The sequence below is a fragment of the Quercus lobata genome, chromosome 10, assembly GCF_001633185.2.
Source record: "Quercus lobata isolate SW786 chromosome 10, ValleyOak3.0 Primary Assembly, whole genome shotgun sequence".
Classification (NCBI taxonomy): Eukaryota; Viridiplantae; Streptophyta; class Magnoliopsida; order Fagales; family Fagaceae; genus Quercus; species Quercus lobata.
This window is the reverse complement of record NC_044913.1, coordinates 49,386,903-49,400,089: the sequence shown is the minus strand read 5'-3', so window position 1 is coordinate 49,400,089 and position 13,187 is coordinate 49,386,903. Positions and strand designations below refer to the sequence as shown.

The following is a 13,187-nucleotide window of genomic DNA, read 5'->3' as shown; positions in this document are numbered from 1 at the left end:
AAGACTCGGCTCGAGGGGGCAAAGGGTATATGGCCCGATGAATTGCCAAGCATATTATGGGCTTACAGGACGACAGCAAGGACACCCACAGGAGAAACACCATTCCGACTAACGTATGGAGGCGAAGCGGTCATTCTAGCAGAAGTTGGGCTCACAAGCTACAGGGTGCACAACCACGATGAAAACAAAAATGACGAGGCTATGCGGCTACAGTTGGACCTAATAGACGAAATCAGGGCAATAGCAGAACAAAGGCTCGCTCGGTACCAGGACCGTATGGCTAAACACTACAACTCTCGGGTTCGACACAGGGACTTCCAGGTTGGAGACCTTGTTCTTAGAAAGGTCATGGGCGCTGCTAGGGACCCTACCCAAGGGAAACTCGGCCCCAATTGGGAAGGACCCTACAGAGTTACGTCGTGGCAAAGGAAAGGCACATACCATCTAGAGACATTGGAAGGAAAGAAACTGCCGCACCCGTGGAACACCGAGCACCTACGAAGATACTACCAGTAGGAGCGACAGCACGAAGTTCAATTTTTTATTTTACATTCCAGCAAGACTTTAGTCTCACTCCTCAGAACTATCATTTACTTTAATCTTTTGCAACAATTCTTCTTTTTTAGCCCAAGGGGCTTGGTTTTTATTACTTTTATTTGAATGCATGGCAATAAGAGGAGTTTTTCGGAAATTACTAAAGTGTATTTTGTTTCTACGGTCTACTAACATACGGACCAAAAAGATGTCAAGGACATCAAGGCTAAGGCCGACGGTCCAGGAAATCTAAAAAGTCGACGGTCCCAAAGATGAAACAATCATCGTATGAACAAGGTCCTAAAAAACAAAGGACTAGTGAAGGTGTTAAATACACCAGGGCTTAAAAAGCTGACGGACCAAAAAGATGTCAAGGACATCAAGGCTAAGGCAGCCGGTCCGGGAAATCTAAAAAGCCGACGGTCCCAAGGATGAAACAATCATCGTATGGACAAGGTCCTAAAAAACAAAGGACTAGTGAAGGTGTTAAATACACCAGGGCTTAAAAAGCTGACGGACCAAAAAGGATGTCAAGGACATCAAGGCTAAGGCCGACGGTCCGGAAATCTAAAAAGCCGACGGTCCAAAAGACGAAACAATCATCATATGGACGAGGTCCTAAAAAACAAAGGACTAATGAAGGTGATTAGATACACCAAAGGCTTAAAAAGCTGACGGGCCAAAAAGGATGTCAAAGACATCAAGGCTAAGGGACTAACGGAGGCTAAAAAGCTGACGATCAAATAGATGAAAATATCATCGTATGGACCAAGTCCTAGAACTAACGGACCTATAATACAGACGGTCCAATAGATGACGGTCTAACGAAAAAGTAAGACCCTACTTACAAACGTGGTTCTCAAACCAACAAAGCCCGTTCAAATGACAAAAAAAGGGGGCTAAAAAATCGAAAGGTAACAATCTCGTCAAATAAATGGGACCATAAGAAATTAGAATCAACATACGTGTTCGAAGCAACGGATTCCAAGTGCCATAAAAAGGGGAAGATAGAGTTACAAGTAAAAAGCCCAATAAACGGAAGGGCATTTAAAAACATTGTTCAAAAATTACAATAGAAAAGCCAGGGTTAAGTGGCAGGAACATCCTTGGAGACCCTGTCAGCTTTATCCTTGGCAATTTGCGCCGCATCTGAAGACTCGGCAGGGATAGTGACGGCTGGCTGAGCCAAAATAACTCCGGCATCATTAAGCAAAGAGTCCAAACTAAGGGGTCCGTCACCTTTGTCAGCAACAGTTTCACGAGCAGGAGTCATCGGCACGGAGGCATCCATGGTAATTCCGGATAGATCCAACTCTGGATAAGCTGACGCTACCTGCTTCAGACAATCGTCGAAACCTGTGCCGTAATAATCAGCGCAGGAATCAATAAATGACTGGGTTGTCTTGAATTTTTGGACCGCGTCAGTCCCAGCCGTCTCTACTTGTGCACGTAAGGATGAAACCTCCTCCTCAAGCTTCTTCTGCTGACCCTCAGCCTCCCCCAACTTCTCCTTTACATCCTTCAGCTCTGAGTTTAAGAGACGGACGGCCTCCTTATATTGCGCTTGCTGATCCATCAGATTGGCGTTATGCCTCCTAACCCGAGAAACGACGCCTTCTTTGGCCACGCACCGGTCTTGAAGTGCTTTTACACGAACCAAGGCCTGAAGGAAGTAAAACCGTCAGCCATAAAGCAAGGCAAACATTAAATTAATCAAAGTAAAAAGCATACCCGTGCTATGTCAAAGAAAGCTGACGCCCCCAGGTCTTCCGTCCCTAGCTGAGCACAAGGGTCCAGATCCGTCTGTTTTATGAGGGATTCTACCCCCTCAACAGCATAATCCTTGTGGGTCAGCAAGCAACGGGGTCCCTCAATGACGGGACCGGAAGAGGTCATCACTCCTTTCCCAGCACCGTGACCAGACTTGGGAGGCGACTTCGTGGAAGGCACATCCCCAGCACTGACAGCTACCTTCTTAGAAGGGGGATCGTCCTTTCCGTCAGCCTTCCTCTTAACTGAACTCTTCAAAGAGGAATGAGGGGTTGACGCTCCTTCTTTTCCCTTAGCTTTCTCCTCCTCCTTCTTACGGGCTGCAGCGGCCCTCACCCTTTGCTTCGCAGCTTCCATCTCTACACAAAATAAATTGACGGATCAGTAATAGCCGACGAAAGAAATAAACCGACGGGTCATGTAAGGCTTCGACTTACGTTTACGAGAAAATTCTTCCAACTTCCGAGCTTCAACCGTCGGCTCTGGACCCCCACAATACAAATGGAGAGTGTCTAGGGTGATTAAGTCCCTACACTTCCGTTGCTCAAGCGGTATGCCAAGTATCCGACGGATAAATTCCCTTTGTTCGTCAGATATCTCCGGGCGAGCGCTAGCTGAAATAAAAGGGAATAGACGGTGTTAAAGGAGACGGACTCAAGAAAACTCCCTGATAAATGAAAAGAGACGGTAAGAAGAAGGACAAGGGGGCAACCTGACTCCCTAATATAGGCCCAAGTGTTATCAAAATAACCGCCAGGCAGTGTATCCCACTCACCTGGACGGCACACCCAATCCGTCCCTTTAACAAAGAAAAATCTATTCTTCCAATTTCTATTGGAGTCTGGCATATCAAACACTAATCTTAAGCTCTTCTCACGTGGAGCAAAATGGTAGGTCCCCTTGGCAGATACTTTATGCTGGGGTCTGTAGCAATAAAAGAACTCGTCTAGCGAAAGCTGACGGTTCCCCCCACTCAAGCGACCCCAAAGGATCTCAGCACCAATAAAAATCCTCCAGGCATTCGGAGCAATTTGGCTGACGGACAATCCCAAGAAATCCGCTAGCTGACGGTGTAAAGCCGTCAGTGGTAATCTAAGGCCAGCAGCAAACATGGCATCGTACATCCCCACATCAGCAGTCCTCCCTGTATAACACTTCTCATTTTTTCTAGGGAGACGGATAGGAATGTGGTCTGGGATTTGGAAACGGGTACGCAACTCGTTAAAAACTCTGTTGCTCATCTTTGGAAGGAATTTATTGACGGCCCACTCCTCCGGGAGGATGAAGGGACGGTTACCTCCAGAACTCCCTGAAGTTCCATCACAGGACTCGTCGTCACCTTCATCCTCATTTCCGTCACTACTAACCTCGTTACCCTCGTCCCTACTCCCGTCACTATCCGACTCCTCGTCGCCTTCATCCCCGTTCCCGTCAACACAAATTTCCTCGTCTCTCCTCTCGACCTCAACCTCACTTAACACTTTATCCCTAACTTCCTCAACTTGGCCTTCTACATCAATACTAAGGGACTGGGCTGACGTTTCCTTTCCTGACGATTCAGAAAAGCCGTCGGACTCTTGACCTGAGCCAAAGAATTCGTCGTAGCCCGCTCCATCGCGGACTGACGACTGATCACTCGACGCGTCACTCGACATCTGACTACCTACAAGTGACGGATATGCTCTAAGTTCCTAGACTGACTTTGTTTTTTCAGACAAAAATAAAAAAGGGAGAAAAAAGCGAAGAGAAGGAAAGAAGAACTTACAGGTGAAGCAGATCTTGAATGGATGGAACGACCTTGAAAGTGACGGTGTTGATAACAGCTGACGGATCAAATTGGAGGTAAGGGTGACGGATTCTCTCTTGAAAAACCAGCGAGGTTGAAATGATGAAATGAGTCAAGGGGCGTGGTATTTATACAGGAGAGAAAACGCACGGAAGACGAGGCGACGCCCGCGCCCAGAAACGAGGCCAACGACTGAATGCCACGTGACCTTGCATTTAATAGCTCGAAGATCGAGGAGTCGTTCATATTTGATTTTTCTCTAATCATCTTCTAACTCCACATGCTGACGGTCTTACTCGTCGAACATGTAGAGTAGGGGGCAACTGATGAGGATAAAAGGAGAGCTTAAACCACACGGACATAAAGCCGACGGATTAATACTTTTTCTTTGGGCGTAGTAGACGGTGCTTATGCTGACGGTCATAGGATCAGCTGACTCCGTGGTTGACGGCTCAAATGCTGACGGTATAACAAAGGTGACGGAGGAAAATTGAGGCTGACGGACTGGGCACAAGTTTACTTGCTTCCCACGCTAGATAATATTTAAAGGATCCCCATAAGGAAAAGATCCCGTAAAATACGCTCAAAAGGACTCCTATAAGGAAAGGACTTCTACTCCAAGGTAAAGAGGTCAACCTTCTACTAGTATAAAAGCCCAAGCATCCTCACAAACTAAGGTACGCATAATTTACCCTCTCTAGCACTCTAGAGCAGTGAGAATAGTTCTAACTTGACCTTCGGAGGGTGTTTGGCCGGTACCACACCGGTACTCTCTGCTAGGTTCTTCCTTTTCGTTGTGCAGGTGCCGTTTGATCGTACGAGGAACGTGTGACTCACTGGTGATACTATTTTCGGCTTCATCAAATTATTATTGAGGATATTTCATGACTCTTGGTTTAGTGTGAATTATATGTGTTTGAATCATATTGTCGCTTCCTCCTTCCATATGGATGGTAGGTAAACCTACCATTCAAAACTGAGTGAAGTACTGAATCCAAATATATTTTCACTATATTTATAATTGCATTTAATTTTTCAAGACAATGCCAAACTTTTATATATAAATATCTGATATGGCTATTTGATATTGGATCTTAGGACAGGGGATATGATTGCTCATGATTTTAAAGGTGATATTGAAGATATAAATCGAGCAATTAGTATAAATATATATATATATATATATATATATATATATTTTAGAAGAAAATTATGATGGAATATGGACTGTATGATTTATTATTTTTGTATGTAGTTTGAATAAGTTGTTAGAAAAACTAACAATATGTTTCTTAAGTGTATAATTTTTTTAGTTTTGTAAGTAAACTGTTTTTAACATTTGGAAGAATGGTTAGTACTTAGTACCACCACTATCATATAAATCCTCCTTGATCCAACATTTTTTTTAGTCTTCATGCTTATTTTAAAAAAAAAATTTATAATTCAAGAAGGGGACATTTGAACCTAACTAAATATAGCTATAATGTTAAATAGATTTTGTAGATATTTGTGCTTTCTCGTGCATCGCACGGGTTAGCAACTAGTTATTCTTATATTACTCAAACATCTCTTCTTCTTTTTTTATTTTTTATTTATTTATTTTTTAACTCCTAATCACAAAAATCATAGTTGTCCTTTCTTCTAAAAAAAAAAAAAAATGTTCTTATCTTTAATTCTCCAAATGTTTTTTTTTTTTTTTTTTTTAAGAAGAAGAAGAAGAAGAAGAAGAAGAAGAAGAGGGATTTGTCTTTGGAAAAAATCAAAAACTTCTATTAAAGAGATTTATTCATCTCTTTTAAAAATATACACCTTGAATAAATTTTGGCTCAATGAGCTACATATGGAATTTTAAGAGGGGTCATTATATAAATTATATATATAATCTAGGAGTGGAGGGGGATGTTGAAAATTCAGGGGCCTCCTCCCTCCACCCCTACTTGTCATTCATTTCTTTATTTTTGAGGCAATTACCTAAGTAACCTTTAACTTCCATTATTTAAATTCTAGATTCCCACAATTATTATTATTTTTTAAAATATGGTAGAATTTAAACTTATGGCTTCCACTCTAAAATAATTACTCTTTATTATTAAGTCAAGAAACCGATTGGTTTTTGGTTTAGATGGAGTTTAAACTCCAAATCTCTTATTCGAAGATACGGGACTATATCAATTAAACTAATTAGAACTCATGTTTCCCACAACTATTTGGTTAGCCAATATTAAAATTGATTATTGAATGTTCAAAATGTGTGTAAAACACCCTTGAACGTTTAGACCCCCAAATTACAAATTACCAATTCAAGCTTATCAACAAACAATGTACGTTCAGAAAATGTAAATAAGCTAAAACAAAATTGATAACATGATCTAAACCAAATAAAATCACATCTACAGCAAAAATTAAATGGCAAAGATTAAGAGAAAAGAGATGTAAACACAAAGACAGCACAGCGATATGTTATCGAAGAGGAAACCGAATTCCTCGGCGTAAAACCTCTCCACTGCCCTCCAAGCGGTAAATAATCCACTAGAGAATCAAGTTGGGATACATAAACAGCAGAAGACCCTCTAAGCCTAATCTACCCAGTGTATCTAAGCCCTCCAAGCTCCTACTCCAACGAGGTTATGCCAAACCTTTGTCTTCTCTAGCTTACCGAATTCCGCTATAGCTCATAGTATCAACTAATATCAATTGGTCCCTTCCTAATAGGGGTGTGCATGGGTCGGGTTGGGTGGGCTTGAGGAGATTTTTTTACCCAACCCACCATGGTGGGTCAAAAAAAATTCAATCCAACCCATCACATAAGTCCAACCCAACCCACATGGGTCGGGTTGGGTTGGGTTGAACCCATGGGTTTGACAAAATTTTTTTTTATTATTATTAAATTGAGTAGAAAAAAAATATCAATATTAATATATTAAAAAAACCTAAAGATTAGTATCAATGTAACTCCTTAAAGGAAAACAACACTAATGACTAAACAACAATAGTAATTTGTTAGGATTTGTGTGAACTAATTGGTTTTTATATAAGATAGGAAGAACTGGTTATTTAAAAAAATTTATTAATTATATAATATTATATATATATATATATATTAAATTAGTATTAGTAGGAGGAATCGAGGAAATGCTGCTCTACAGCTGATTTTAAAAAAAATATATTAAATATATAATATATTTTAAATATATATTAAATATGGGTGGGTCGGGTTTGGCGGGTTTGTAATTTTATGACCCAAACCCAACCCGACCCGCTATAAAATTTTTTTTGTAACCCAACCCAACCCAACCCGGCGGGTCGGTGGGTTTTCTGCACACCCCTACTTCCTAATTGTTTCCCAAGCACCAAAAAACCTTCTTACAGATAAGGGTATGGTGAGAGCAGGATTTGACTAATGAACCTCTCAAGGATGTAACAATGGAGAGGGTGAGAGTTGAGGAATTTGAAGAGTCACTATGTAAAGATTGTGGATGAGTCAATCTTGTTTTTCTCTAAGGTTTCTCTCTCAAAATTCTCTCTAGAAGCTCTCTATATCTTGTGGGTATAGGGGGTATTTATACTTGTATGAGACTGGAATGCGAAGAGTCAGTTTTTCAAAACAGAGTGAACTGGCGACTTGGCCTCGTGACTTGACTGAGTCGCGAGTCCAAGCCGCGAGTTAACTGAATGGCCAGTCTGGACTTTTTGTCCTGTAGTGCTATAGATGGCATGATGGTTCAGCTTCTCTGCATGCTTCACACGTGTGCATCATCTGGCGGCTTGCCAGTCACGAGCCACCCACAAGATCCAGTCGTGAGTCCCTGCTTCAGTGCACATTCTTGAGCATTTCTTCACACTCTTTCACACACTACCCTTACATGATTCCCACCTAAATACAGGGTTTCTAAGTGCTAAATTACAAGCAAATTGGCACGGAATAAAACCAATAAAATGGTTGATTAAATTCAACCTTATAATTATAAACCCAAAAAAAAAGGAAAAAAGATACGTATATAATCACAGTTCGCACTATATATATAAAAGTAAGAATCCTTTTCCTTGATCAATGGTTTATTCTAAAAGCAAAGACATTTAAAAGTGAAAGCATTATTCTTTAGAAAAAGGAGGGGAAAAAACGAATAAAGTTCATTCCATGCTTTGTTGATACTAAAGTTCATTAAACCCGACAATTTTGGAATGTGATTCACAATCAAAATAGGTTTTTCTGATTTTTTTTTAGAATTAGAATCCTCTCTATTTTTTTTTTTTTTTTTTTTTTTAATGGTGAATGTTCATTTGCTAGATGCAACAATAAAATAAAATAAAATAAAATAAATAAATATATTTATATATATATATATATATATTGATAGGCCAAGAATGTATTGACCCATTATAATTAATTAACCAATTAATTAGCCAAGTGAATTAATTAAGTTAATTAAAATGCAATACGCGTGGTAGCACAAACAAATCACCAACTATGTTAATATGCTGGGAAAATAAAGTTGACACGGTGATTGGTTTACGAATGGGGAAAACCTCCAAGGTAGAAACCCCACCAGGTGATTTTAAGGTCACCACTCCCGAAAATTCACTATTATCACAACAAGTGGTTACAAGTAAATGAATCCTAGTACCTTATATCAACCTATAGTTGAACTCTTACCCCAATACCTAATTGGACTTGTTCTGTAGTGACAATCTCTCCTTTTCAATGCATGACTCTCAATACGTGACTAACCAATCGATGCACAGATCCAAATACGTGACTAACCATCAACTTGAGAAGGATGTTGGCTACAAAGTTCTTCAATTCATCTACACAATGAAGATCACGAAACTTCTTGATTACAAAACCCTATGGTGTACAAACGCAGCAGCTTCTTGAAAAGAAAGATGAACTAGGGCAAATTGTCTCCGGTCACAATATGCTTGTGAAAATCCTTTGCATCAAGTTGCACTCACTTGTATCAGCTGTGACGGCCCTTAAAATAATCCTTATATATGTTTAGGATTGTGAGAAAAGAAAGCCTAAACATGTATACATGGATTGGAGTGAAATCAAAAATGAAAATCTGATTTTCTTAAATCTCAATAGATATGGTATCTATCAAGCAGCTGTCGAGCATCAGACAAAAGCTGCCTTTTAAACCTCGATAGATACTATCTGGTGAGCTAGCTGTTGAGCTTTAAAATCCAGCACCTCTTCACTTGATTTTTGGACAGATTTGCATGATTTTAACACTTGGTTTTCCATTATGCAAGGCAAGTTCTCCATCCTGTACTTCACGTGGTCCCCTTGGCATAAATTGTGTAACATTTATGTCCATTGTGGTGTTCAATCTATGCATCAACATTTAACATGATTTTTTGTTAGTTCGCCGAATATTTAATTTTCTTATATTAAAAAAAAAAAATAGCATGGCAGTAGTTACTTGTTTTGAATTTTTGCGACTTCGGGAATGTCAAGGTTAACTTAGAGCTTTGTTGCAAAAGTAGATGATAGTTGATGGTCACCTGCAAAAAATTGTAAAAAGTTTATTAGGATTTTTGATACTAAATGCTATATTTTTGCTAAATTGTTTAGTGGAATGTTACCTACAATCCATATTCCATCATAATTTAACTCTCCAAAATTCCATCAAGATTTTTCCAAAATGCATATTATTCACACGTTACAAGGACAAAAGCAAAACAAAAGAGAGACCACCACACATTGATGGGTGGCTGTTGGGACTGATTTCCTAAAACAATCTTAAGTAACAGGCTGGCAATTAAGGATCGTTTGTCAATAGATCAAGGAAATCTTAATCCTGGCATAGAGGCAACAATGTACTTATTCTAATGAGTGTAGACCGGTAAAACTGACACCTCAACTTGCCAGAACTGATCTAATCTATCACATATGAGATCATGTTTTCTTTATAAAATAAGCTTATCTACAAAAATCCCAAAAGCTTATAGACACAATAAAATCAAAATGGCCTATTTACTATTAGAGGAATGGTAAGAGAGAGTTAAGAGCTCTTGCACTTATATATACAATATTCTCTAAACAACTTCCTTAATATACCAATGGATGAAACCATGAAACCCATTGATTTATTTTATAACTCACTGTTAGATATCATTTATGTAGAAAATCAATCAGACATATAGATCATGACAAAATATTTCAATATCATAGTTACAAAATCTCAAACGGTCCCAAAATATTTTCACCAACCAACTCAAAGAAAGAAAAAAAGAAAAAAAGAAAAAAAACCAATACAAATTCTATTAGGTTCAAACAGTAATATAACAAATGGTAATTTACTAACATCTTACATAAAAGATGGTAGAAGACATCTTAATTGAATTCAATTGAGTTTAGGTTGATAGGGGAGAAATTAGCAAAGGAAAAAAAAAAACTAAATTAAAAAATATATTGGACAATCCTGACTATGAACAAATAAGTAAATCACAGCCACAACAACTGAGCCAAACACCTCATCACTTTTTTCTTTTATGCTAAAATTTTCTCAAAATTAGTACTCTTTTTACTATATCTGAGATCTCTTACTAAATCTGAGATCTTTTAGGTAATCTACTCAAGCATTGTACTACTTCTATGCTCTTCACTTTTTACTCAAACTTGTTTTCATAGCTCATATTTAAACAATCGCAACATAAGATTTTCTATTATTAGTAAAATTTGTGTATACACAAATTACAGTTTCATGTAAAGTGTACATACCCATACTCTATATCTCTAAGGAAACATCACAAACCCTTTACATATGTGGGTTAGATTTAAAACAAACTACTTATATTCCAAGTATGATAAGCCAACTCAATGGTAGAAAAATGTTCTTTATAAAATTAGATAGTAGCATATTTTACAAAAGGGGGCAATTTTTTGTAAGTCTCTCTTGTTGCTCATATTCTACAATATAAAACAAAGTGATTTATCTATGTACGTTTTTAGACCCCTTAAACGCAAACAGATTAAACTAGTTATTTAGCTAAGTGGTTAACTTAGATAAATTATGCAGATCTAGGTTAACACAGATAAATCATATCATTGAAATAGTGCAGAAAAATAAAGAACACAACGATATGATAACCTAGGAAAACCAAACCGATAAAAAAATCAGGGGAGGATTTAACCTAGTTATCCTTAAGGTAAAACAGATCCACTATGAAAGAATTGAATTTTACACAATAGCGACTTAGACCACTAACATCCTATTGCTACCTCGAGTAGGAAACTTATTACTACGACCACGTGACAGCTCCAAGTCCACAAACTACTTCTTTCTTGGATTCACAGCAACCATAAGTACTCCCACTTGTGTTTCTCTTTAAGCTCTTTGTGTAGAAACTGAAACAATCATCAAGCTCTTGACATGAATCTTAATTCTTGATAACCCTAAGTATGTATGAAGGCAAACACCTTTAGATCTCACAAAAGATTCATACACACAGCATAAACAACAACAATAAAATGTGGCTAGGGTTTTTCCTTTTATACTTAAGGCAAAACATAAAACTCTACACGTCATATAGGCTTGGGCTTGAGTTGGAAAATTCTGCAGAAAAACAATCTACACAAGCTTCGATCGATCAAGTCCAACTTTCGATCAATCGAGTTTTGCAGATTTACATAATAAATTCTGTAGTACACTCGATTCCAACTTTATACAAAAACATACTTTGAGCAGCCTAAATCTAGACTAAATATTTTGATCATGGTTTGCCAACATTACACATTGAAGTTCTAATACATTAGTTTCTAATTCCTTAGAACCTAACAAACTCCCCCTTTGGCAATCCATGACAAAACACATAATAATAAAAAATGCTCAAAGTTACAAAAACAGCCTAACCAAAAACAATTCAATCCTAACTACTATCTATCAGTTGCAAGTGTAGACAACAGCATGACTGAATCAACTTGTATATTCTTGTAACACTTAACAAACACATAAACACATGTGTGGAAAATACAAGTAAAACAAAATAAATTCTTGATTTCACATAACATAAAATAAAAGATATATCATGAATAACCTCATAAATATAAATCAGTAATCAATGTAGCACAATGTGAAACAAGAAATAGAAACAACAAAGAGAAACAATAACATAATGTCTCCCCCTATCATATACAACTCATAAACAATGAAGACATCAAAATAAATACATCATGAGCCAAAAAAATAAGTACAAAGTGAAGCACCTAGATACAATCTAAAGCTTCAAAGCTCCAACAAAAAAAAAAAAAAAAAATCTCCCCCTATCTCCATCCATATGTACTCCCCCTTTTTGTGACGAATTGCCAAAGGGCAATCAAGACTCATCATCAAAAAGAGGTGGCGGAGGTGACCGTCTAAAGATCACCAACTCTACACACAACGCCTGTAGCTCCGTAAGCATGTCCACCAAAAGTTGACCATGAACCACCTGAACGGTCATGACTGTGTCCAACATACGATGAATGCTAGAATCATCCGAAGTAGAAGGTGAAGGAGCAGCAGCAACAGTCGGATCAATATATGCATCTGCAGTTAGATCACTTGAAGAAGAAGGAGAAGGAGGTGCAACACCTGAAGACGACTCAACTCTAGGGCGTTTAGAGCTAGCTCGCATCTGAGCAGCTCTCTACCTAAGAAAGGTGGCACCTATAGGAGTTATAATGTAAACAGGCTCAGACGCTGGAAAATCCTCTAAACCTAAATGCAATAAAATCCGATGAATAAAAACCAAGAAGAAAAGAGCATGAGCAGAAGAACTACTCCTATGAACCTCAAACAAGGGATAAGTGAAAAGATGAGGAAAACTTATAGGAGCATCTATGACAAAGGCATACAAAAATGCACATCTTTCGATCGGAATGGCGTGCAAGTGAGAGATGGGCCAGATAGAATGGCAAGAAATCTGAAAAAACAAATAATGAATCTCAATCAACTCATGAGAAGTGATCTGAGGATCAGTACCCCACTGAATGGAAGTACCAGTAAGATATGACATAATGTCATCAAGTGGAGGAGACTTATCATATGGATAGACAAGACGCTGTACCTTAGGCACCCCAAGAGCAAAGGCCACTACCATAGGAGTAATGGTA

At 38.3% G+C, this 13,187-nt stretch overlaps 1 protein-coding gene across 2 annotated transcripts; it reads right to left on the bottom strand.

Annotated features, from left to right (window-relative positions):
• Positions 1–1,137: 1,137 nt before the first annotated feature.
• On the bottom strand, positions 1,138–4,579 carry LOC115963305. Of its 2 annotated transcripts, none has more exons than XM_031082263.1 (2): positions 2,266–4,579; positions 1,138–2,197 (listed from the first exon to the last, which is right to left on the bottom strand). In XM_031082263.1, exons 1-2 carry the CDS (start codon positions 2,659–2,661, stop codon positions 1,622–1,624), a joined length of 972 nt encoding a protein of 323 aa, XP_030938123.1. In that variant the 5' UTR covers positions 2,662–4,579; the 3' UTR covers positions 1,138–1,621. Both variants share the same exon structure in this region; 1 of them encodes a protein (XP_030938123.1).
• Positions 4,580–13,187: the final 8,608 nt, after the last annotated feature.

Excerpts from the sequence above, each read along its gene's own strand:
- LOC115963305 (XM_031082263.1), bottom strand. The coding sequence starts at position 2,661 with ATGGAAGCTGCGAAGCAAAGGGTGAGGGCCGCTGCAGCCCGTAAGAAG. Across the intron at positions 2,198-2,265 it reads CTTTCTTTGACATAGCACGG|GCCTTGGTTCGTGTAAAAGC; the intron begins GTATGCTTTTTA and ends TACTTCCTTCAG.